Source organism: Lissotriton helveticus, chromosome 3_1 (assembly GCF_964261635.1).
Source record: "Lissotriton helveticus chromosome 3_1, aLisHel1.1, whole genome shotgun sequence".
Taxonomy (NCBI): domain Eukaryota; kingdom Metazoa; phylum Chordata; class Amphibia; order Caudata; family Salamandridae; genus Lissotriton; species Lissotriton helveticus.
In genome coordinates, this window is record NC_136061.1 from 1,947,719,037 (window position 1) to 1,947,747,027 (window position 27,991).

General features: G+C 42.1%; 1 protein-coding gene across 2 annotated transcripts in view; it reads right to left on the bottom strand.

The window, feature by feature from the left end:
* Window positions 1–24,772: 24,772 nt before the first annotated feature.
* Window positions 24,773–27,991, bottom strand: part of DIS3L (DIS3 like exosome 3'-5' exoribonuclease) — a 294,015-nt gene continuing 290,796 nt past the window's right edge. For both annotated transcript variants that reach the window (XM_078683028.1, XM_078683029.1), the window contains 2 exons: window positions 27,400–27,574; window positions 24,773–26,312 (listed from right to left, as the gene is read on the bottom strand). In XM_078683028.1, coding sequence (XP_078539154.1) covers window positions 25,980–26,312; window positions 27,400–27,574 — 508 coding nt within the window. In that variant the 3' untranslated portion in view covers window positions 24,773–25,979. The remainder of the gene's footprint in view (window positions 26,313–27,399; window positions 27,575–27,991) is intronic.

The following is a 27,991-nucleotide window of genomic DNA, read 5'->3' on the forward strand; positions in this document are numbered from 1 at the left end:
AAAAGACATAAAACATACATTCCCACTCACACAAAACAACACATAGGGGGTCCATTATGATGTCGGGCGGATTGCCTCCGCCAGGCTGGCGGCAGCCACCGCCGGCCTGGCGGAGGCAATCCGCCCGACATCCATTGCCCCATTCCCCCCCCCGCCACATTAGGATGGCGGGGGGACCGCTGCGGTGCAAAACACCGCCCGCCTGTTTTCCGCCCCGGTCGCCTTGCGGCCGGGGCGGAATGTGTTACATATGGTGGCGGTGTCTGTTTGACACCGCCAACCATATTATAATGAGCATTTTGTCAGGCCTTTCCGTGGCGGCAATGCCGCCACGGAAAGGCAGGCGGTCTTTGGTTTGGGGGCCCCCTGCGGGCACCCCTGGTGATGGCCGAGGGGATTGGTGCAATGGGGGGGTACCTGTGGTACCCCCCCGCATTTGCATACACCAAGCAGCAGGCACCGCAGGGTGCCTGCCGCTTCGTGTATGCAAATGCATGCATTTGATTGTTAGATTGTGGCGGGCGGTGCAGTGAGCACCGCCCGTCAGAATGTTAAAATGAGGATTGCGCCCGCCACTGTGGCGGACGCATCCTAATGCACATTTCGGGACCCCCGCCCTCGAGGCGGGGGCGGTCCCGTTTCCCGATAGGGTGGCGGGCGGGCAAAGCCCGCCCGCCATACTAATGGCCCCCATAAACTCCTACTAACAGTTATACTAACATTAGATTTCACTTAATAAACATTAAACATAGAAACACTAACACTACAAACAAGCCTATACAACGCCAAAAAGTACGTACATACACCATACGTAAATACAACATATCCAAATGCCTAATACAACTAACTTACTTCTAACCACACTAAATAGTACCAAACTACTATCAAAATTAATTTAAAACACACTTAAAACATATAAAACAAACCTTACCTTCAGCGACGTGAAGTGTCTCCCAACCGCGAGCTTGTCTTCATCCAAATGACACAAAACGACCTAAATCGGTTACAAAATAAATGACCCAAAACTAAATAAAAAGATTAACATAACAAACATATTATTTAATGTTTAAAAATATTCCTTTACAGAATAAAAAATGAATACTATGTAAAAAAAAATTATTTTTTAGTTGTATTAAAATACTTAACAAAATCTACATATTTTGTAAAATTATAAAAATAAATATTATAAAATACATAATATTGATTATTATAATTCTTAAAATCTGGAAAAATTGTACAAAAATCTTTAAAAAATATTTCAAAATGTATATAAATATAGCTGTGTTAAAATATTTTCTTCATTTAAATATATTGTTTAAAAATGTATTATTATTAGTGTTTATATTAATATTAAGAGAAAAATATTATGTATAACCAACATGTATGACAATATAAAAATTGTATATATTTTGTGAAAATATTGTATTTTTTTATAATTTCAAATAATACTTACATGTACATGAAAGATGTTTTTGTAATAAAATAAAGTATTACAATCAAAATTTTTAAATTAAAAATTACCCATAAAATATTTTAACAAATATAGGACTAAATATATTTGTATCAAATAAAAATGTCATACTAATTCTTTTGTTTACTTTTTGTCATGTTAATAAAAAGAACGCAACTATACACAAATTGTATGAAATTTATTTATTCTCATAAACTATATACTATTCCCACTCCAGACTACATTAACTTAGGGTAGGTGCTGGACAATAATTAAATATAATGTACTATTCCCACTGCAGTCTACATTAATTTGGGGTAACTGCTGGACACTAATTAAATGTAATTTACTATTCCCACTCCAGTCTACATTAATTTGGGGTAGATGCTGGACACTAATTAAATCTAATTTACTATTCCCACTCCAGTCTACATTAATTTGGGGTAGGTGCTGGACACTAATTAAATATAATGTACTATTCCTACACCAGTCTACATTAATTTGGGGTAGGTGCTGGACACTAATTAAATATAATTAAATATTCCCACTCCAGTCTACATTAATTTGGGGTAAGTGCTGAACACTAACTAAATATAATTTAATATTCCCACTCCAATCTACATTAATTTGTGGTAAGTGCTGGACACTAATTAAATATGATTTACTATTCCCACTCCAGTCTACATTAATTTGGGATAGGTGCTGGACACTAATTAAATATAATTTACTATTCCCACTCCAGTCTACATTAATTTGGGGTAAGTGCTGGACACTAATTAAATGTAATTTACTATTCCCACTCCAATCTACATTAATTTGGGGTAGGTTCTGGACACTAATTAAATATAATTTACTATTCCTACACCAGTCTACATTAATTTGGAGTAGGTGCTCGACACTAATTAAATATAATTTACTATTCCCACACCAGTCTACATTAATTTGGGGTAGGTGCTGGACACTAATTAAATATAATTTACTATTCCCACTCCAGTCTACATTAATTTGGGGTAAGTGCTGGACACTAATTTAATATAATTTACTATTCCCACTCCACTCTACATTAATTTGAGGTAGATGCTGGACACTAATTAAATATAATTTACTATTCCCACTTCAATCTACATTAACTTGGGGTAAGTGCTGGACACTAATTAAATATAATTTACTATTCCCACACCAGTCTACATTAATTTTGGGTAGGTGCTGGACACTAATTAATTCTAATTTACTATTCCCATTCCAATCAACATTAACCCCTTCCATGCTCATGACGAGCTCAGCTCGTCATGCAGTACAGTGCTCCTTTGCTCATGACGAGCTGAGCTCGTCATGACCACACCCGTTTTTATTGCTGTCCAGCACAGCAGAGGAATATGTGCAGCATCCATGTGGTTAATTTGGGGTAAGTGCTGACCAAAAAATAAATACTTATAATAATACCAAATAAATTTTTTATAATAAAATTATATAATATACTAAAATAATATAATATTTCTTTTTAAAAACAATTATTTTTTCCAATTTTTAAATATTTTATCAATTATACATTTGTAATTTTAAAAATATTGAATGTTTTACCTATAATATAGACTTTTTCTAAACAAACACAACCCTTAACCACTGTAAACAGTACAACTCAATCCTAAATAGAAAATTATTTTATTGAATATAAAAAAAATTATATTTATTTTCTTATTTCAATTTTTTAAATATTACAAATCTTGCTATAGTATGTACTTTTTACAAACACACACAACCCTTATACACTAAAAACACAACTCAATACTAAATTGAAAAAACATATTTATCAATTTTTAAATATTTATAAAGAATTTGTTTTTTTTAATTTTGAAATATTTTCTTAAAAAATTAACAATTTCCTAAATTATACAACCCTTATTCACTATAAACACTACAACTCATTCATAATATTTACTAATTATTTAAATTTTATTTCATTATAAAAAGAATTTTAAATGTTTGAAATTTTGTACATTTTAAAAATAAATGTTTTCATCATTCACCACCCTTACACTATAAACACAACTTTAACCTAAATTTTAATAAATATTTATCAAATTTTAAAAATTATTATTATTTTTTTAAATGTAGAATTATTTCTTAAAATGTTTAAATTTTTTAATAAAATACAACCCTTAAACACTATAAACACTCCAACTAAATCAGATTTATTTTAAATGTAATTTTTTTTTCTTTCCAAATTAAAAAAAATAATTGGATTTTTTTAAATTAAATATGCATTTGTAAAACACTCCCCACCATTACACTATAAACACAACTCAATCCTAAATTTTAAAAATATTTTTTCAAATTAAAAAAAAAATGTTTTATTTTATTTAAAAAAAATATTCTTCTTAAAAATGTAACTTTTTCTAAATAAAAACAACCCCTATCCACACTACAACTCTATAATATTTTTTTTTAATTTAAAAAATCTTTTTTTGTTTTTAAATTTTAAAACAAATTTTGTAATTTTTTTAAAATTTAATAATCATTTTTAAAACACTCCCCACCCTTATCCCCTATAAACCCAACATCCCGCTCCTAAAACTATATATGATTTTTTAACAAAAATGAAAAAATTAAATTTTATAAACACATTAAAATTACAAATTTTAAATACAAACAAAATATATTAACACTAGCAGCCCGTCCCGACGTTGTCCGGCTATGAATTGCTGCCGGCCAGTAGTATATTGTTTTGTAGGATTTCGTTTTGATAGCATTTCTTATCTGTGACAGGCCTGTGAAACGCTCCGATTCACAGTGCACTGCTGATGCACTTAAGAGTGCGAGTTTCCCTACTTTATTCTTCCTTGCAGTATTATATAGCGCGAACTCGACAACATGGCATGAGCACAATTTACATTACAGAAGAACACATTCATTTGTGGTAGGCACGGGGAGACAAAGCGATTTGCCTGGAATCACAGTATGTTGAGCTGATGCCGAGATTCGAACGTAGCTCCCCAGCTCTAGAGTTCGCAAATCTAGAACTTGTGGCGGGAGGTGTGTCTAAAAGTGTATGTCGGTGCTGGCCATCAATGAGAGAGACCTGTGCATTTTTCAAATTGGTGGTGAAAAAATATGAGTATGTTGCTGGAGATGTGGGCTGCCGTGCCACCAATGTACTTACTGGGGGAGGGTAAACACCCATTATTCCGCAACTTTCTTTCCGCACACCATCACTCCGCAAACTTTCATTACAAAAGTACCATGACTCCGCAATGCCATTATAACGCATGGCATTACATTTTATATGCTTTTACCACGCATACATTTACAACGAAATTCGTTGTAAATGCATGAATGGTAAAAGCATGTTTTTTTTTAATGTTTGGATAAGGTAAGTATGGGTATAGGGGTATATGTTTTGGGGTGTTTGGGTATTTCAAGGGTTCAGATATAGTTTTGGGTTATGGGGTACAGGGGTATTTTTAGGGTTTAGGGATAGGTATGGGTTTTGGGGTACAGGGGTATTTTTAGGGTTCAGGGCTAGGTTTGAGTTTTGGGGTACAGGGATATTTTAGGGTTCAGGGGTAGGTTTGGGTTTTGGGGTACAGGGTTATTTTTAGGGTTCAGGGCTAGGTTTGGGTTTTGGGGTACAGGGGTATTTTTAGGGTTCAGGGCTAGGTTTGGGTTTTGGGGTACAGGGGTATTTTAGGGTTCAGGGGTGGTTTTGGGGTACAGTGGTATTTTTGGGGTTCAGGGCTAGGTTTGGGTTTTGGGGTACAGGGGTATTTTTAGGGTTCAGGGGTGGGATTGAGGTGTTGCAGGGTTTCTGTACTCACACAGAACTGTGCACAGAGGAGTGGAACCTCGGCAAATTAGGGTGTCCCAAAACTTACCTTAGCAACCAACTCACCCCTTACCGAGCTAGCTACAGTGTCTCATTGGACATATCAAACACCCAATGTTTAGACAAACCAGAACATGAACTTACAGTACCTCAGGGTACGTGGGACTCATGAACACTCTTTCGTTATATTATCATTACAAACCAGAACATGGAGTAAAGAAGACACATGTGCATTTGAAATGTTTATTTACTAATGCCGTCTTCTCAGGCGCAGTATCTTAGATAATACAAGTATACTTATTATCAGTAGCAAAATTATCAGCATAGTTACTAAGACATAAAAAGCGAATGGTGACAGCATGTTAACATGCTGTAATGAATAAGAGTTAACAACACTTATATCTCACCCTCCCTAACACATATATTATATTATTAGCTAAGAAGGTCTCTTTGGGTTGTTTTAGGGCGGGCCCATACCTTAGTGTCCTAGCATGAAGGAATCACATCAGCATACACCAGCTCTCTCTGCATGTGCACCGCATCAAGTGTGTTAACAATTCTCGTGCAAAGCAATATCAATCCCGCCTCAAGCCCAAGTTGGCAAAGGCTGCACTTGTGTTATGACTATGAAGGCGTGGAGATCAGACCTCATAACAATTCCATATCGTGTTGCTCCTGAAACTTCAGCACTCTCCGTGCAGACATGGTTTATTAAACAAAACTGATATCAGAGCAATAACATATTATTCTCACATACACCACGGCAAACCACTAGGTTGAAAGCTAAGTCAACAATTAAGGGTCGTGTGCAGAAGTTGCAAGAAAGGAAAAATGGCGTTTAAATCTCAAATGTACCTATGCTAACTTAACACGATATAAGGATATATAGGAGCTATACAACACCCCCCCATGATCCGAGAACGGACTAAATAAGATAACAGAAGTGCCATCACATGAGAGCAGAATCCATTTATAAACGAGCATGAATAAAAATTCAATTATAAAAACTAATGCTAAAAAAATAGCCCACAAGTATAATGTGGCTCAAGCCAATAGGCAAGCAAAAATAAAATGTCTTGACCAAAAGTCAATAAAATCAAGGAAATGCTATCAATCAGCATGTCAATTTGAGGCAGTGTCTATGATAAGACTGTATATGAAAAGTAAGCTGCAACAGCCTCCAGGAGGAAGTCACTGTCCTCATCCGAAAACAGTTCAGCCATCCAATTTAAAAGATGAAAGGAACATACGTGATCTTCCAGCACCGGATCCTCTATAACCATCAGAGGACAGCTCGGTGGGTTTTCAAGAAAACTTCGTTCCAAGAAATTTCGCGCTGCCGACAACACATCCCAGGGACCCATTAGTCCATGTGCCACCGCCAAGGCCATAATCCTTTCGTCAGAACAAACCAACTCGTGAGCAATGATAGGACTCATCAGTTGATCAAAATCGACGTCAGAAGATATTGGTCCGCAGAGACACAAATCAATGGCCCAAAGGAAATCACAGGTCAGGCAGCGAAATACAGGCTGGACACAGGTGAAATAGGAGAACCGAAAAGATAATCCAAACGCCGTGCTTAGAGTCGCCAACGGCAGTGTGCCATAATAATCAAGCATGCGGTTGCGAAACCGCGTCAGTAGCAGCTGAGCGTGGTCTTGCACAGGAAGGGCATCCATATTTAAAAAGGCAGAAAACCACCAATGCGCCAGCCGCTAATGCAAGTAAAAACGGGAACCCTCCAAATAAGGATGAAAAAATAGAATGGAAGAAGGCAGGGATGACTCCAAAAATCTTCTCAAAGGAAGTCACGAGACCACCGCTAACAACTTTAAAAAAATGTGCTAGGCCCGATGTGGAGGATGCGTTAAAGATAGAACGGACCATGGCTCCGAAATGCAAAGGCAAATCAGTATTTAAAAGAGCCTGAACCTCCGTACGGGTGTTAGCAATGTGAAGCACGAAAGTTTCACGGGCCGAGCTCAAGGCCACCTCTTTCTGGGACAATAGAGCTCTTATTCTAGCCATGCCGCTGAATTCTGCTCCCAAGGTCGGTATCTGTGGCCAAATGGAAGACTCCCTATGTTCACGTGTGGGAGGATAAAGAACATTTCTGCAGCAAATAACTCGCTCACTAACTGTTACTATGAAAGCTATACCTTTAATTAAACCACAACAGTTTTCATTATTGAGCATTAAATAACTACCATTCTCTAACAATTTAAACGTGGGGATGATAGCAGGAACTGGCGTGCCCTGTAAAACGCAAGCCATATTCGGTCTGTCCTTGTTACATGAACCGTGTAACTGTATGTGTCTACACATTAAAGAATGATCTGGCGTCTCAGTACACTCATCCCCTGTTAGATAAACTTCTTGTTCATCCTTGAAACATCTGTATGTGTATGGGAGTGACCAGACCTCATGAAGAAAACCGCTACCTAAGGGTTCAAAACGACCTATTGGCACATATTTCATACAATTTGAAAACTTATATAAAGCAAAAGGCAGCGTTATTAAACCGTGGATAAGCCACGTAGCAGCAGTGGCTTCTGCCACAGAAAAAGGTAAAGATTCCAACCTTTCAATATGTAGCATAGAAAAGGAAGCATCACGCATTGAAAGCAAGCGTTGTTTGTCTGTCAAATTAAACGGTGCAAATAAAGAAGAAACGTTCATGTATCCCCAGGGAACTTTACCCATTTTCAGAGTCTGAAGTGTCCATGCAAACTGCATGATTGAACGTAATTGATTTTGACCATGGTATAATACAGATACTTCATCATGCACAATATCAACAACAGACGACACAATATTATCTAATGTGTAAATTCTAGAGGAAAGCACGTTAATGCTATTGTCAACAACTGCAAGCACTTTCTCAAGATTCGCCTGATCAATAGCCCTAAGGCGTGAAGCAGCCTCAATCTGTGAGAGTTTCCAAATTTCATTGTAAACCCCATATAACCACCGTTTCGACCTGCCACTAGCTGGGCCCTTAATGAAATCATTCAAATCCACGTCTGCATTCAGTTTGGAAAGGTGATACTTAACCGCAGGTAAAGTTGAATGTTTCAGCCAAGCTTGACACAACTTGCCCACAGAGTAAGAGGTGACAGTATGACTCAAATCAAACCGGGGATCAGATCTAACAGTCTTAAAACCGTCAGTTATATTTAAAAACCTTTTTTGGCAAGAATCAGCACTACGGTGCCAAAGCAGCCAACCCTTGGGATTCATACTGGAAATGTTAAAGGAGGAATTAAGAAGCAGAGCCTGTATATCTTTAATGGACAATTGAGTAAAATTACTCCAATCCTCATATTCCTCCAACTCCGGGAAAGACGGGGTGTTCAACCTTTTAGATGTAGCCAATCCAAAGCATGTGGTCTGGGAAATGGTTTCATTTAAAAACAACATATGATTCGGGATGAGACATGCACGGTGCAAAGCCTCAGTGCCTCGTACCTGCCAGGCCCTTGAACCCCAAACTGATTTAAGGTCTATTGTTTCCTTCCATAACTCATAGCCCCCAGTAACTAATTGATCTAGGAAGGCCTTCGAGTACAACAATTTTGTATCGGTAAGTCTAACCTTGGACAGTGGCTGTTTGTGAAATTTAAAATAAAAGGACTCGGGATTGGACTGGTTAAAGTCAGTGAAATAAGTATACTTTTTAAGAAACGTTTCTGAACTCCCTTGCGTAGGAGCTGGGCAATGTTCCCACTGAGTAAAATTAACAGCCTCCCTTCGGGAAGATGTTTTGTGTAAGAAATGATTGCCATAATGTTGGTAACAGAACAATTCACCATAATTAGCAGATTCTAAATATAAATCCTCAGCATCAAAAGCAGCATAATATTTCAAATCAGAAAACAAACTTTCCACAGCATTAACATCCCAATCATCAGAACGAATGTTTTGTTTCACCACATCCCCCATATTAACTCTTAGTACATTAGGAACATTAACGACTTCCGTTGGACCATGAATCTGAAAACGAACTGCATCCCACGCGATTCCATCCAGAACAGGCCATGCTGTGATGTTAACTAAAGTCAAGTCTCTTTTTAATCTGTGTGTAGAATGTGAAGAGGAAAGTGGGGCCAATGTTCCATTTAAATGAGTAATGCAAGTTCTCTCCTCGACATAGTGTCCATTCATAATCCGAAAAAAATAAAACACAAAACCAATTGACATAAAAAGGTAAACCGAAAAAAGGACCAGCCAAATGTATATCCAAGGAGGTATCAAAAAATGTTTTTTAAACAGGCTAGCATATACTGTAATTTGAGAGGGTTTTTTCGAGACAAGGGAAGCAGAGTCAAATGAAAATCTGGATTCCGTGGCTAAACGAGTTTGCAGGTCAGGCATGGACAAATCAGTGGGGTATGTATAGTCTGTCTCATCCATGTTTGTTCCGGGCAAATTATTTAATAATGGACTGGAAACAGCAGGTAATTCAATGGCCACCTCAGGTTCATTATTAGAAGCAGTGGGCATAATTGAATTTCTCACAATGGAAGGACAGGAAACAGCCGGTGTCATGCTAAGAAGAATCGGCCACTCTGTGTATCTTGACATTGTCAATAGAAATAAACCTGTTTTCCTTACGACCTGGAAGTGGTGGTAAAATGACTGTTCTTGTGCCCTTCACTCCAAGCACTGGGACTGGAGCTCGATAGGAGGGACCAAACTCTTTCTTGTTGTCGATCTTCTCCCGAACCAGTTCTCCAACTTGGGGTAGCCAGCCAACTACCGGGATCTGCAACGCATCATCCGATGTGGAGGGCAAATGTTCCTTTGCAAGAGTGTCTCTGGTCTTTTGTAGATTCTGTAAAACATTGCAATGTTCATCTGCGTCAAAGGAAGTGGCGCGAACCACTGAGTCTAGACCGTCAAGGTCAGGGACGTACATCTTGATGCCAAAGAGCATTTCGTATGGGGTCCGCCCACCCAGAGACCTTCTAGGGAGATTATTAAGAGCACGCTGCACGCCATAGAGGTGAGCCAGCCAGTTTCTGCCAGTGCCTATAACTCGGGCTGTCAAAGATTGCTTTAAATCACGGTTCATTCATTCAACTACACTATTACCCTCAGGTCTGTAGGGTGACGAAAACTTGACTTGGACCCCCATCGAAGTCATGGCATCCTTATACGCCTTAGAGGCGAAAGCCGGACCCTGATCCGAATGGAAGGTACCACAGGCAAAAATCCCTATAAAGATACGCAAATCTCTAATGACAGTCCGTGAATCAGCGCTGCGATGTGGCCATACCCACACAAAGCGTGTGCATGAGTCAACTGCTACTAAGATGTATTTATACGCAGTATCAGATGAAAATGGACCGCAGTGATCTAAATAAACACAGCCTAGCGGTTTATTTGAAATGTACAACTGAGTCTGAGGCGGACGCGTAGCAGTTGAAGGTTTAATCTGCTGGCATATGTCACAAAGAAGGACATAATCACGCGTCTGTTTGTACAGTCCCCGCCACCAGAAACGTAATTGTAATTGAGTTACAGTGGCCGAGACGCCCGCATGCGCAGACGCCACACCTTCATGAGCCGCTGTAATCAAGTCTGCTCTGCGATCCGAGTTGGGAATCAGCCGTTCCCCAACATCAGGAATTGTCACAAAAGGAACCTTTTCGGGACTTAAGTGGTATTTATACTTCGAAGGGAATCCCGCAGGATGTTTACTTCCCTTCTCAGAGGCAGCAATCGCTGCCAAGATGTCGCTATCAATCTTGGTTTTAGACCTAGTAACTGCTGCAACTAAGTATGTAGATACTGCTGATTTCGCCGCTTCATCAGCAAGCGAGTTGCCAACAGCGTGAACTCCAACGCGCTGATGACCGAGAGTATGAATCACATAAACGAGTGGCAACATAGCCTTAAGCTCTGCCACTCGAACCCAGATCATTTTATGTTTTATTGTGCTACCCTTGGAATCATGAAAATCATTTTGAATCCAAAAGAACAAGTTTTCATTGTAAGACTGGACACAGTAGTAAGAATCACTTACAATTAGAGTAGTAACACTTGGATCTGCGTACTCCAAAGCTAGTAAGAGAGCACGAAGCTCTGCCAATTGTGCGGTGCAATCGCCCAGGGGCAACGTGTGTACCTCCCTGGAAATGAACTCATCATTCAACATAGCACCGACCACAATGGCGCATGCGGAAACGTAGGCATGTTTAGAGCCATGCGCAACCTGCGCCGACCCATCAGTGTAAATGATGCAATGGAAGTCCTCCAAAGGTCGCATCGCCAGAGGAGCAGGATGAACGAATTCATACTGCAAGTACTCCTGCGACCGTAAGGAAGCGTCAAAAATAAACATGACATCCGTGGATGACAATGACGCTGCCCACTGAATCCACCGAGGGTGCAAAGCCTTTGAATTCGGTACACTGGCTTTCGTGACTGCCTCCAAGTGAGGACAGGGTGTTACCACTAGCATGCGTTTCCCCTGAGACAGTGCTCGTTCTTTTAGAATTGCCATCTGTACAGCAGTTAAAACCTTTTCCACTGTGGGAAACCGCATCTCAGCCGAAGTGTACAAGTGTGACTTGTAAGCAATAGGTACCGTGTCACCTTCATTAAAAGTGAGGTACGTGAAACCCACCGTCCCAGGAATTATTCTTATTACCAGGTTGGTGTGGTTATCACGAGTCAGTAAATATTTAGAAGCGAGCAGATCAGCCTGCAAGGATTGCAAAATGGCTGAATGCTCAGGCAGCCAGCATGATTTCGAGAAAGTTGGTTGTATCAAAGCATACAAAGGCTTGATACGCTGGGCATATTCCGGAATGTAAGTTCTGCCGAAATTCAAAAAGCCCAGTAAAGATTGTAATTTTTTCAGTGTTGTTGGAGCGCGCAATTGTGCGCACTTCTCTAAGAAGTGAGGAGCCAAACCTCTACCTTCATTGTTGAGCTCATAGCCCAAAAACAACACTGTGTGTTCAGCAATGTGCGATTTTGCAAAGTTAAATTTGTAACCCATGTCTGCGAAGTTGCAAACAACAGAATTTACACGACACAGATGCTCCCAAATATCGTCGTCTGTGAGATATATGTCATCCACATACGAAAAAGCATCAGGGTCGAGTGCCTCCAGAATAGAGACAATTCGAGCGGTAAATATACCAGGACTATTCTTGTAGCCCATTGGAAGACGCCGGAATTGCTTTTGGACTCCAGCGCTCGTAAAACTGGTCCATTGGGAGCTAAAGCTGTCTAATCTGTGGGCATAAAAACCATTGGATATGTCAAGCGTTGTCTTGAAACGCTTACGCACGAGACTATCCACTAGGGCAGAGCCGTGGGTATTCTGTACAGCACAGTTACGGCAATGCGAGTTTAAATGCCGGTAATCCAAAACCAAACGATATGATCCGTCAGGTTTGTTCACAGTAAAAAGGGGATTATTCATCGGTGACACACACGTTTCAATAACTCCCTGATATTCCAATTGTTCAAGGATTTCCGCGACGGAAGATTTTGCTTCACGCCGAATGGGATATTGAGGTTGAGGCTGCGGCTGAGACCGCAACGGTATTTCGTGGCAAGGCGACAATCTATCCCAACCACATTGGTTACGGTACAGAGCCGGCGCGAGAGCCCGAGCCCACTCTTCTGCAAAATGCTGCGCATGCTCTTTCGAGACAGTGTTCGCGAAACTGGGTAGGATCACCTCCTCCCCTCGCGGCGCCGCGAGCACAAAAGGTGGGGGCCAGTCAGCCTCCGAAAGTAAAATATCATATGTAGAAGACAGATTCTCCCAAAATACACCTTTAACGGTACGCTGTATGTCACCTTCAATTAACAGGACAATTTCATATAGTCTTTCAGGGGGAGCAAGTCTCGTATCCGCTGTTTCTATCACAACGTAGACATCAGTCGCTGTCACCCTCAGTAGTGGACGCAGCGCCTCTCTGACTATGGTTATCTCCGCCGCGCTGTCCAGCAAGGTCAGAGCCCACGTCAGATTCCGAAGCCGCGTTCTCACTATCTGTGGCATATCGATGCGCTGTTAAGGCTGCGACTTTCTTTTTCGCAAACTGCGGACGCCTAGGCGTAGAATCCTCCTGCTTCACTGCGCCGTCCGTCTGGCGGGACTGACCACGTCCTTGTTGGCCACCACGTCCACGTCCACCCCCTCCTCCTCCACCGGTCTTCGTGGCCGATGTGTCCTGAAAGGAACGAGGAGAGCGTTGATCAGAACCCTGAAAACGATCAGGTGATTTAATCATCGCGCGGTCGCGCAAATCATAAACTTTTTCGGGTGGCGCAGGAGCTTGTATTGCAGGAAAAGTACCCTGAGTCTGCATTGTCTGCTTCCCCTGTGTCTGTTTTTTAGGCCAATTCGATTTCTTGGACTTGGGCTGGGCATCTGTCACTGCAGATTGTCCCTGAGGTTGTTTTTTATCCTTCACTGGAAAATATTTCAGACCTCTACTTGTGCGGCCAATCGTTTTATAAGCGGCCACTACAATCTTTGCTAACTGGCGGGGTTTGTCGGCATCGGGCAGAGCAGCCAAAGCATTCGACACCTGAAAGTTAACTGCATCTCCTTTAACATTGGAGAGAATGAGATCACTTACAATCTCAAAAGAACCACACAGGCGCATACCCAATTCCACCGCTGCCTCTGGACCGTGATCATTCTGAACACGTCTAATGATTTCAGGCAGGGCATTCATAGACGGGGTGCCGAAGCACCTCGTATAAACTGCCGCAAAAGTTTTTCCCCAGCTTTCACAGTCAGCAAGTTCAGGAGTAATATCCTTCGGTAGAGTAATCGTTAACATTCTATGTTTATCAGCAGGAGTAGAATTCGGAAAAACCGCCTCCAGTTGATCAAACTTCTCTGCTAGCCAGAATGGGAAGTCATCGTTGTCAACAGGACGCGCACCAAAAACCGAATTTACCATCACTGGATTGAGACGCATTCCGCCTCGTTCCATGGGAGCGGCCGCACCCCCCTGGGGACCACCAGGAAGATGTCGACCGATGTATTGCACTAAAGCACGAATCACGGAAATGGAAACTACATGTAGCCTGCGAATTTCTGCCAGGGTACAAGCCCCGTGATTCGGGTGCGGGGTAAAGCCACCCAACGCAGGCCAATTAGTACCTGGAATTGAGAGTGGACCTAACCTCGCACGGGACAAAGAGTGGGGGAGGGCGCCATCAAACCAAACTCGATGCTGCCAATGATCAATAGGTATTTCCAATGCCCTGTATGGCGTATATTCAGCCGGGACATCCGAGGCGGTGTAGGAGTGGAACAAACCAGAATTAGCGTCCACAGCCGGAAACGTAACCCAAGAGTAAAACAACTCGTAAGGAAACGCCGGATCTGCACTTACCACGAAAATCACAGCCATCCCATCTACTGGGACCTGGTACGTCTGAAGATGGTTGCGTACCGCTACGCGACTATGCTGTGCAATAGCCACCGCTGCCGCCATCACAGATTTGGAAACAAGAAAACACAAAGAATACTTTGTAGCACAACTGGGTAGTAATTCAAAGAAACCGTTTAAGTATGATTCAAGCTTGAATAAAGACCTATTTTAAAAAATAGGTAGGTTTCACCAACACCCCGTTTTCCGGAAACGGACGTGAAGGGGTTAAGGCATGAACGATAAACTACTCGAGTGTCATGATATAAGACCACCGAAACCGTTGGGCGCCATGTTGCAAGGTTTCGTTGTAAATGCATGAATGGTAAAAGCATGTTTTTTTTTAATGTTTGGATAAGGTAAGTATGGGTATAGGGGTATATGTTTTGGGGTGTTTGGGTATTTCAAGGGTTCAGATATAGTTTTGGGTTATGGGGTACAGGGGTATTTTTAGGGTTTAGGGATAGGTATGGGTTTTGGGGTACAGGGGTATTTTTAGGGTTCAGGGCTAGGTTTGAGTTTTGGGGTACAGGGATATTTTAGGGTTCAGGGGTAGGTTTGGGTTTTGGGGTACAGGGTTATTTTTAGGGTTCAGGGCTAGGTTTGGGTTTTGGGGTACAGGGGTATTTTTAGGGTTCAGGGCTAGGTTTGGGTTTTGGGGTACAGGGGTATTTTAGGGTTCAGGGGTGGTTTTGGGGTACAGTGGTATTTTTGGGGTTCAGGGCTAGGTTTGGGTTTTGGGGTACAGGGGTATTTTTAGGGTTCAGGGGTGGGATTGAGGTGTTGCAGGGTTTCTGTACTCACACAGAACTGTGCACAGAGGAGTGGAACCTCGGCAAATTAGGGTGTCCCAAAACTTACCTTAGCAACCAACTCACCCCTTACCGAGCTAGCTACAGTGTCTCATTGGACATATCAAACACCCAATGTTTAGACAAACCAGAACATGAACTTACAGTACCTCAGGGTACGTGGGACTCATGAACACTCTTTCGTTATATTATCATTACAAACCAGAACATGGAGTAAAGAAGACACATGTGCATTTGAAATGTTTATTTACTAATGCCGTCTTCTCAGGCGCAGTATCTTAGATAATACAAGTATACTTATTATCAGTAGCAAAATTATCAGCATAGTTACTAAGACATAAAAAGCGAATGGTGACAGCATGTTAACATGCTGTAATGAATAAGAGTTAACAACACTTATATCTCACCCTCCCTAACACATATATTATATTATTAGCTAAGAAGGTCTCTTTGGGTTGTTTTAGGGCGGGCCCATACCTTAGTGTCCTAGCATGAAGGAATCACATCAGCATACACCAGCTCTCTCTGCATGTGCACCGCATCAAGTGTGTTAACAATTCTCGTGCAAAGCAATATCAATCCCGCCTCAAGCCCAAGTTGGCAAAGGCTGCACTTGTGTTATGACTATGAAGGCGTGGAGATCAGACCTCATAACAATTCCATATCGTGTTGCTCCTGAAACTTCAGCACTCTCCGTGCAGACATGGTTTATTAAACAAAACTGATATCAGAGCAATAACATATTATTCTCACATACACCACGGCAAACCACTAGGTTGAAAGCTAAGTCAACAATTAAGGGTCGTGTGCAGAAGTTGCAAGAAAGGAAAAATGGCGTTTAAATCTCAAATGTACCTATGCTAACTTAACACGATATAAGGATATATAGGAGCTATACAACAGAGGTACAGGGGTATTTATAGGGTTCAGGGCTAGGTTTGGGTTTTGGGGTACAGGGTATATTTATAGGGTTAAGATGGGTTAGTGTTTAAGGGTGTTGGGGTATTTTAAGGAGTAAGGGTGGGTTATGATTATGGGGTGCATGGGTATTTAAAGGGAGCAGGGAGGGAGTAGCATACGATATGAGACATGGCATGAAGGGCGGAACGTACCACACGCCCCCAGCGTTTGTCACACCCCCAGCACACGCCCACAGCACAACACATACACACCCACAAGGGACTACTTTGCTGGCACGGTTCTTCTACCTTTTAAATGTATATGGTGGACGTCTGCATAGCCTATGTCCTTCTGCTGCAACTGCCCTTTCCAACGCTGTATTGGGTGTTGTGATTGGTGCTGTGGTTCCTGAGATTACCCGCCTCAAATGTTTGGGCTCTCTCTTTATTATATTAGTATAGATATAGATAATTAAACACATTACTAAAAACTACACATTATCGATATTTTAACAACAATATTTTTTCATTCTATATTTTTACTTTCGATATTAAAACACACATACTATAAACGATATTTTGGTACTCGATATTAAATATTCCGATATATATTACCATCGATATTAAATTATCGATATTCTGTCACATCGATATTTAAATTTTGATATTATGTCTAATTACCAGTCGGAACATGAGCAGGAGTCATGGCCGCGCTCCAGACAGTAGAGAAAAATGCCTTGGGGGTCGGCCACCGACATCGTACGGCGACAGGCCCCGCAGGATTTAAATCCAGGCATTCCTACGTGGCACCAGGAGAAAAGAAGTAGAAACAAAAGTCTCAAAAAAGTTAGTCAAAAAGTGACTAGGGTACGTGCTCTAACCGGGTCTGTGCTTGCAGGCGGGGAAAAAAAAGGAAATGATGCCAGCGACGTACGCGGAGCCGCACGACGCCACCTACCGATGCGCAGGGGTACTGCTGATGAAAAACTTTCCCGATCCAGTCTCACGCCTGGGTATATTCTAAGGTAAGGAATCTATCACTAACGTTTATTTTAGATTGGTGATTTAAAATGTCTACAGCTTTATTTTATTGCCACACGTGTCAAATTAAAGAAAGCTGATGATACCTATTTTGGGGTGTGTCCCTGTTGTGTGGATGAAATGGGATTGCATATTCATCTGCCCTAGACACATCTTGCCACCTTCTGGGATGAGATGCACAGGTCACTGTGTCCATGCTCTCTTCCCAACACATATGCAAAGGAAACCGATTAGCAGAACTGTACAACTTATTTTTGTGCATAGCTTAGATTTTCTTATCATGGATAGAAATAGATCACTAGAAGATGCTGGTGTGGAAAGTGATAAGCTTGAATATGTCATACTTTAAAATGATGTCCATTTGCAAGGAATCACCGTGAAGCAGATAGGAGAGCCTAACAAATAGAAAATTACATAGATAACATTAAGCACTCATTGTATGATGCAGTATTAGACTAAAGGATAACATATTTGACATTCACCAGCAGCTATTCACTATTATGACTGGAAAGAGTGCATATCTACAAGACTACTGGACTCATCTCTTGGGCAAATGGGGTTGATTTCCGCTACTATGTCATTAACAATTAAAAAGAGCATATGAAGCCAATAATCAGTTTCCACAAGCAGAGATTGTGCGGTCTACCATAATGTCTATCAAAATGTAACATTTAAACAGATGTGAACAGTGAGCCCCAAGTTTGTTTCAGAGAACATAATGCTACCCTACGAGCACAACCTTTATCTGGGGCAATGGGAGGAGAGGCAGCGAAATCTCAAATGTCAAAATGGTGGGCATGGTGTAACTAGGTGGCATGATGTCACAAGTGAGAAACATGACTTGAGACTATTCACGTGTCTCCTCCAAACAACAACAATAAAGAAGAGTATGGACTGGATAAAGGCAAGGGGGGACCACAGAAGAATACGAGGAACAGGACTGGGCTAATAGCTCGCACTCCTGTCTTGGGTTTTTAAATTAACAAGCAGTTAGCTGTGCATAACCTCATTACAATGTGCTTATGAATTTCCACTTTTAGAGAAGGCGTACACTGAAATTAAAGGAAAATGCTACTTACCAGTATGCATCTGTTCTTGGCATGTAGGGCTGCAGAGTCACACACTAGTGCATAGAACGCCATCTGGTGGTGGGCCCAGATGATTACACTTTGTTGTTGTCTTGGAAGAGTCTTTGCTGACTCCTCCTCTAGAGAGTAGTGCACATGGGCATCAACTCCATCTTCAGATTGTTTTTCGCTATTGGGGAAATGATGGAGTTGTAGGAGTACAGAAAAAGAAGTCCATGTCTAGTGTATCTAATCAAAATATTACTGAAATAGAGATAGGTAGCTGGGGAGGCAGGTGGGCGTGTGCGACTCTGCAGCCCTACCTGCCAAGAACAGATGTATACTGTTAAGTAGCATTTTCCGTTCGAGGCATATGGGCTGCAGATCACACACTAGTGCATTGATTGCACAGCAGTTCTCTCCCTTAGCAGCGACCACCAGTATCTGTTGCAGTAGTTTGAAATAATGTTTTGAGTACAGTCTGGCCCACACTAGCTTGTTGTTTTGCTGGCACATCTACAGAGGAGTGTTTTGTGAATGTGTGCGGTGTAGACCATGTAGCTGCTTTGCAGATATCATCTAAGAGAATATTTCCTAAAAATGCCATAGATGCCCCTAGTTTACTGGTGGAATGAGCCCAAGGAGGAATAGATAGAGTGTGTTTTGCTTTTTGGTAACAAATTTGAATGCATTTGACAATCCACCTTGCAATCCCATCTTTTGAAATGGGATTACCTTTATGTGGAGGAGAAAAGGATACAAACAATTAGTTTGTTTTACGAAATGGTTTTGTCCTATCAATATAGTAGAGGAGAGCTCTTTTGACATCTAATGTATGGAGAGCTCTTTCAGCAACCGTCTGTGGTTGAGAGAAGAATACTGGCAACTCAATAGATTGAGGTGGAACGGTGAAATGACTTTTGGAAGGAATTTGGGGTTTGTTTTTAGAACCACTTTGTTGTGATGGAGTTGTAAGAATGGTTCTTGAATTGTTAATGCCTGGATCTCACTTACTCTTCTGAGTGAGGTAATAGCAATTAAAAAAGCAACTTTCCATGAAAGGAACTCTAATTCACAATTATGCAAGGGTTCAAATGGAGGACCCATAAGTCTAGTGAGAACAATATTTAGATTCCATACAGGGGAGGAATTATTCTTTTGAATCCTTCCATAAATGCTTTGATGGCAGGTACTCTGAATAATGACAGATGTGGTCTGTTTTGAAGGTAAGCTGCTATAGCAGCAAGATGTAACCTGATTGGGGAGTATGCTAAACTACATCTTTGTAGATGGAGCAGGTAACATATGATGTTTTGGATAGAAACATCTAGTGGGTTAATGTTGTTATTTGTGCAATACACACCACACCTTTCCACTTGGCTGCATAGCATGCTCTAGTGGTGGGACGTCTAGCTTCATTTATAACATTCATGCAACCAGGCGGAAGATTAAGGTATCCAAATTCTAAGACCTCACGAGCCAAATCGCTAGGTTGAGCTGCATGGGGTCCGGATGCATGATCTCTCCATGGTTCTGTGTCAGTAGGTGTGGAGAGAGTTTTAATTTTTGATGTGGTACTACTGAGAGCTCTAGTAGTGTGGTGTACCACAGTTGTCTTGCCCACATTGGTGCAATGAGAATCAATGTGAGGGTGTGTTGCTGTAGCTTGCGCACCACTAACGGAATGAGTGGGAGAGGCGGAAAAGCGTACACAAATCTGTCTGACCAACTCATCCATATCGCATTGCCTTTGGACTATGGTTATGGATACCTGGCGGCGAAGCGTGGGCATTTGGAGTTGAGGTGTGTGGCAAACAGATCTATCTCCTGTTGGCCCCACTTGTGAAAGAAAGGTTGAAGAACTGGAGGATGAAGTTCCCACTTCATCCTCCATACTTATGTATCTGTTGTCTTTGACGACTTAACAGATCCGTAACTTGATTGTGAACGCCTGGTAGATGCTCTGCTAACAGAAAGATTTTTTGAGGAATGGCCCACCTCCATATGCTCTGCGCCAGCCGGGAGAGCTGTAAGGAGTGTGTTCTCCCTGTTTTTGGATGTAGTACATGGCTGTCATATTGTCGGTACGGACTAATACAGCCTTGCTTGATAGGTAATGTTGAAATGACTTTAGAGCTAGAAAATGGATAGCAACTCCAGATGGTTTATGTGGAGTAGCTTTTGTTGTGGTGTCCATGTGCCCTAAACTGTGTGCTCTTCCAAATGCGCTCCCCAGCCTGAGAGAGATGCGTCTGTGGTTAGCACCACCTGTGAAACTGGCTCTATGAACGGCTGGCCTTTTGAAAGGTTTTTGGTGTTCCACCACTGTAGAGAGATATGTGTCCGGTCGTCCACCACCACCAGATCTGTTAGTTGTTGTTTAGCTTAGTTCCATTGGCTTGCCAAGCACTCTTGCAGGGGGCGCATTTGGAGTCTTGCGTGTGGCACTATGACGATGCAAGATGCCATCATTCCAATTAATTGAATGAACGCTCGAGCTGGAAGTGAGTGTTGCGGCTGGAATTTTTGTATAAGAGCTTGCATACTTTGTATCCTTGCTGGATTGGGGATGCAATTGCTTTGGAGGGATCTATTGTGGCACCCAGATACTGTTGAGACAGGGATGGTTGGAGATGTGATTTCTTTTGATTTACTGTGAAGCGAGCTTGTGTAGCAGGCAGAAGGTCTGATGCTTGTGCGGCACGCACTGATGGTATGACTTGGATTTTATTAGCCAGTCGTCTAGGTATTGGAAGACATGAATGTTGTCCCTTCTCAAGTGTGCTGCTACTACTGCTACACACTTTGTGACAACTCGAGGTGCTGTAGTTACTCCGAGAGGGAGTACCTTGAACTGGTAATGCTGACCGTCTATTACGAACCGGAGGTACTTTCTGTGAGCTTGGTGGATGGGAATGTGGAAGTAGGTGTCCTTTAGATCTAGGGTGGCAAGGAAGTCACCTTGTTTTAACAGAGGAAGTACCTGCTGTAATGTGACCATATGGAAGCGGTCGGACTGTATGTAAAGATTTAGGGGTCTCAGGCCTGTTATATAGGTCTGAGGGAGCCGTCCTTTTTGGGGATAAGAAAATATAGGGAGTAAACTCCTGTGTTTTGATGGTGTACTGGGACTGGTTCTATTGCATTCTTTTGCAGTAGAGAAGCAACCTCTTGTTTTAGGAGTGTGAGATGCTCCTGTGACATGGGACGCTGTCTGGGTGGTAATGTTGGAGGAGTAGAAGTGAGCTCAAGGCAAAAACCTGACTGAACTATTTGTCTCACCCACCTGTCTGTAGCGATGGAGTTCCAGACAGGTAGGAACTGTTGTAATCTCCCCCCCCGACAGGAGTGGAATGGTCTGGGGGGAGGGGAGGGAAAGCACTGCTTAGGACTGGAGGCGTTGCGGTTGTTGTTACCTGTGCCTCTACCTTTAGTGTTGTTACCTCTATATCCTCCTCTGTAATAACCTCTATTGGGCGAGGATTGGGTGGGCACCTTGTAAGAAGAGGAGGCGTTGTCTGTTTGAAAACCTTTGCAGGCGTCCCTGTAAGAGGAGCGACGAAAGGACGCTCGGGGAGTTTGAGTTTGTAAGGCTCCCATGGATTTTGCTGTGTCCGTATCCTTTTTCATTTTCTCCAGTGCATTATCAACTGTAGGACCAAAAAGATGTTGCTGGTCAAAAGGTTGATTAAGGATACTGGTCTGTACCTCTGGTTTGAACCCAGAGATGCGCAACCAGGCATGTCTACGTAAAAGTACGCCTGTATTTATTGCTCTAGAGGCTGTGTCAGCAGTATCTAAAGCACAACAAATTTAGGTATTGGTAATGACTTTGCCTTCCTGTAAGTCAGAAGCCCTGGCCTTATATTTGTCTGGCAAATGTTGCATAAGTGTTTCTAGTTTATCGTAATGAGCTCGATCATATCTTGCTAACAGGGTTAGAGTGTTAGTAATTCTCCAGACATTGGCTGCTTGTGAGATGGTGCATTTCCTGAAGCATCTAAAAGTTTGGACTCCTTATCAGGGGGTGGAGCATCCCCTGTTGTCTGCAAGTTAGCTCTCTTCCTACCGTTTGAGACTACTAATGAGTCTAATGGCAACTGGCCTTTGATGTATGCTGGGTCAGTTGGAGATGCTTTATACTACTTTTCTAATCTGGGATTAATTACTCTGGCTCTGATGGGGTCTTTGAATACCTCTGGTGCGTGTTTTACCACTCCCCTAAGCATTGGTAATGTGTTTGTGGTTTTATGTGATGGTAGTAATGTATCCATAAGGAAGTCTTCCTCTACTGGATCAGTGTGTAAATCTACCCCATTAAAGGTGGCTGCCCTATGAATGAGTTGCGTAAACCCTATAGTGTCATCTGGAGGAGATGGCCTAGAAGGGTATGCGTCATCTTGTGGTAGATCTGGGGCATCTGGCACATTATAATCTTCTCAGGGATCATCTGATGGGCCAGGAATATTGTCTGGGTCATCTGTGTCATCTATGGGTTGCTCATTTTCTGCCCCCTCTGCATAATTATCCTCATCCTCATCATCCTCTTTTGGTGCAGGGCTGTGCGTGGTGGATGGTGAGTGTGCAGGGGAAATGTCCAGTGGTAGCTCTGGCAGTGGTGAAGGAATTCTTATGGGAGAAGCTTGAGCAAGTTTCTTGAGAGGAACTGGAGGTGTTTTTGGGAGGGTCCCGCTTCCTTTTTTCAGGCACTGTAATTATATGTCCAGTTTTTGGGTGAATAAGAAGAGTCTTTCGTTTTGGATCTGGGTGGAAAAGCTCTTCTGTGTAACTATCCTTTTTCGGCACCGACTTGTCTTGTTTGGGGCCGAGCTGCTTAGAAGTTCTTGCAGTCTCTATTACAGTTTTTGGAGCAGATTTTGGTTTCGGTTACTGAAGACTTGTGGTCAGAATCTTTCTTGGTGTTGTGTCTCTTGTTCGGATCGGATGTTTTCGGATCCGGAATTATTGGTTCCAAAGCACGTTTCGGGTCGACAACTTTAGGTGCCGAAGTGTGTTTCGTGCCGAAGTGGACTTCAGGTCGACTTGTTTCGGTACCGGAGTTGGCTTCGGTTCAATAGTCTTGGGAACTGTTTTCGGTGCTGAGCTTGTTTTCGGCTCGACCGGTTTTGGTACACAGGGTTGCTTCGGTGCCAGAGTTAGTTTGGCTTTAAGGACCTTTTGCTTGTCGGGACCGACAGACTGACTCGAGTCCGAGTTGCTTAGAGGCTTTTTAGGATTCTTTGTTGCAGAGCCGGAAGGAGGGCGTCGGAAGTTTTTGATCGGTGTGCACCTGGACCCGAAGGTGGAACCAAAGCCTGGCCCGGTATGGGGGTGTGAACAGGGTCGACGCTTGTACTCATGACTTGTTAACCAGCTGTAAGAAGATCGTCATCTTCTGATTGTCCTTCGGCTCCAGAAGCTGAGTTCTCTGCTTCAGAAACAACGTCGTCCTGCTGTTGTTCTTTGGACTCTAGATCGATTGGAGTCTCGTCTATGATGAGATCTGGTGTCGATGAAGAGGACTGTGCCATGACTCTTCGAGCTTGACGGTCTCTGATAGTTTTCTTGGACCGGAACGAAGCGCAGGCCTGGTAATCTCGACTCATGTGCTCTGGGGACGAGCACAGATTGCACAACTAATGTAGATCAGTGTGGGGAAATTTGTGTCTACACTGAGGGCACTTCTTGAAGGGTGTTCTTTCCATTTGCCAAAGGCCTTATGGCGCAGGTGGGCCCGACGAGCACGGGAATCAAGAAGCGCAAGCCTTTCTTCGACGCAAGTAACAGGAAATAACGATCGAAGACAATACCGATGGTATGATGGAGGACTGGAAGTCGAAAGGAGATCGATAACGGGACCGAACGATAAACACATCCGAGCCCGATGGCGGAAAAAAACAATCTGAAGATGGAGTCGATGCCCATGCGCACTACGCTCTACAGGAGGAGTCATCTACCAAACAAAGGCTCTTCCAAGACAACAACAAAGTGTAATCATCCGGGCCCACCACCAGATGGCAATCTATGCACTAATGTGAGATCTGCAGCCCATATGCCTCGAACATAATTTTTTTTTAAACATGTCCTTTCATGCTGAGAACACATTTGCAGACTACAAAACAGAGTTAACACATCCCTGTGAAGGAGTATAATAGGAACTTTCCAGGAGTCTGTGACTAAAATTCAAATTTCAGAAGACAGGCATTTTACTGAAAAATAGAATTCAACCGGTCATTAAAGTGCTGCAATAAAGGATGAAAAACATGAGAGGTAAAAAAATAGCTTTTATTAAAACTAGATTGTTAAAAAAAAAAATGTATACACCAGAAAATATTTACGTTTATTCGGACAAACATACTCACTCCAGTGCGACTCCTCAAAAGGATCAGTCGGAGGTTACCGAACAGGTCCAAGCAGCAGACCCACTTTGGGGTTTGAGACATTAATACATTCAGGTGAATTAATTCTGTCCACTGCCTATGGTCTACACTTATTTTTCCATACACTGAACCGAGCAAAGTCTAATTTAAACACAAACTCAAATTAGCACTAATAAATGTGGGTGAATCTTCAGGCCTTGAGTCATTACATTTGCTAATTACTCTTGATTAACTGATCGGATGGTGACCACTTTTGCCATAACTTACTCAACACAGGGCAATGGAGTCCTCATATCCAGGCAATGGCTACAGTAATTCCTTTGTTCTTCAGCAATAAATATTATCTTTCTTCAGAGGTCCCCTGAGTCGAGTAGTGCATCTTCACCGTATTTACTGTGACAGGGGAGGAGCATTGTCAGCACAGAAGGCCCGGCACTGCGTGTCCAGCACTGCAGTATAAAAGCATCCTCCTCCGGAAACAGGTAGTGCAAGCTTGTAGAGAGTAAGCATTGCTTATAACACTGTGTTAAATCTGGAGGCTGCTAAAACAATTAATTCAGACATACTTACATAGGGCCCAGACTACAAATACAAATGGAATAAACTAATAGGTGACTGGATCACTCCAGGTTAGGAATTATGGAATATCAAACGGGAGACGAAAAGAGAGTCACAAGAGGTAGACAAACGTAACAGCTTGAATGCAAGAGCTGTGAACGACAAGCACCAAAGACTGGATATACTTTTCTAAATTGGTCCTTGATGATTTAAAAGCTGCCACACAGTGCATGGAATTTGAGAGTTTGAGCATCACCAGTCTTAAAAATGACTATTCTTTAGGCATTCAACAATGTCAAGTCCAGCTTGTTTTTCAAAAGGTCCCTCATTCAGGGAGAGGCACTGCATGGATTCTCTTATACTTACAGGCTAAAATGCATAGGCAGCCTTAAAAAATTCACATGAAAGAAACATTCATGATTCCACTATTAAAAAATAGGTTCTCTGTTATCAAACAATAGCATAAAGCGTAAAATTCTATACTCAGTGCACATGCTCTAATTTGTTCAAATGTTCAGTGTGGCTTCTGATTATCAGATTTGGGACTCATCAGGGGTTTCTGCTATAGACACATCCAGCAGGGCCAGTTCTTGAATTTCCTCGAAGAGTGCGTACAAGCTGGGCTCCAGACTCTGTCGGTACTCCTCATATTCTTTTTGTGGCATTATGGTGGCAGTCGTGGCCTCACGGTGAGCGAGTTGGGCTTCCTCAGCAGAGCGCGTCACCTCTTTCACCAGCTCAGACTTCATCAGTTGTGAGTTCTGTGGCAATAGTTCTGCCTCTGGTGACTGATATGGCCGGTTGCTAACAATCTCAAGCCTGATGGTGGCTGTGTGGCATCGGGACGTCTGCACAGATATTCGCACCTGGTAGGAAGATAAAAAGCAGAAATAAACCAAATTATTCCAGGATGAACTCCTAAACCTTCAAAAGAAAAACTAAAAATATTTGTCAAGCTGCTGGTAGCTATAAAGTCACTAGACAATTATTAAAGCCAAGCAGGCCAATGTGCTACCCTTTAGCAGATGGATTACTTGCCCTCCAAACTATTCTTTTTATTTAATGACTACCGCATGGATTTAGGATGCTGGCCGAAGTTGCGTCTTACTGTCCATCCCCTAATGAATATGAAGTAGCCAAGTACATTGCTATGTGCTAAAGTGTGAAAGAGAGCTATCCGTTCCTTTGGACAGAATGTTGATGACAAGCCCTAAGCGCTAAGCCTTATTATATAGGCAATAAAATACAGAAAGATACCAAGGCCACCACAGCTCCAGGGGTGAAATAAAGTACAAGGCAGTCCTAAGTGACCACAGTGATAATTCCACACATGAAAGGGTGACCTGCACACAATGCTGGTGAATCATGCATTCACAGTGTAACGTAGAATGCCAATTTGTGTTCTGCATTGGTAAATAAAGATAATTTATGCACAAACATATTTTATATAGCTATCTTGACAGGAGAAATCTGTGTAAATGGACATACTCAACAGCTGTTAAAATAAAAAAAATGCAGCTTTTCTTTCACTCCATAACCACGGTCTTGATGATACCCAGCTCGGGGTCTACTTCAAGGCCAATGTACGAGTGAGGACACTTGTTCAGTCCTTCTTGTTAATTTGAAGCAATTAAGCTAAACATGACTAAAGAATGAGGTAGTAAATCCATGACACATTTCTCTGTCCTCTGTCCAACCACATAGATATGTGCTTCCTTCTGAGGAAGTAGGTGAGTAGATCATAATTGCCAAGCACCTTCTTTATGCATCATAATGGAAATGTTCTGAGTTTCAAAGATCGGCTCACAGGCGGTAAAGGCAGACATTCTCACATCATTACAACAGCTATTTTGCAGCACCATACTTTTGGATATGCAAGATTCTAGTGACCAGGCAGCTGCAATCAACAATGCAGAAACAATCACACCAGGAACCGATTTGCCTAATACTCACCGTGACATGGTCAAACAACCCAAAGGAAACAGACTCAGCCCCCACAGGAGTGACGACAATCCTGTGCTTGGAGCGTTGGAGGGATCCTGCACGCCACTCTGACCCTCCGCCAGGCTGGCAGCAGATCACTAAACCCTCTTTGTTTTTCAGATACGCAGCACCCTTGATCCCGAACCTGTTGGAAGCAAAACAAATCAGTGAAACACCCAACAAGTAAAGCTAAGTTCCAACGTTTCTCTAAATTAACATCTAGGATTTGAAGAAAACGTCTTTTCATAGGAGCACCAATTAAATCCATCAATCATGACCATGACAGAAATCAAATGCCAGCGTATATAATAAATACACTCCATGCCAGAGGACACCAGGTGAGGTCTACTAGAATGTTTGTATTTTTTATTAATTTGCTTTATGGGCAGTAGAAAATAGCATTTAGGTATAGGGGCACACCTTCACTTACAATTTAAATACATTGAGACTGATTTCCAACGTTTTTCCTGGGCTTAGTATAGTCAAGAGCCGTAGCACATCACAGGTCCATATATTACTTGGTATAAGACAGTTTTAAGACTGCATTAACCCAAGGAAAAAC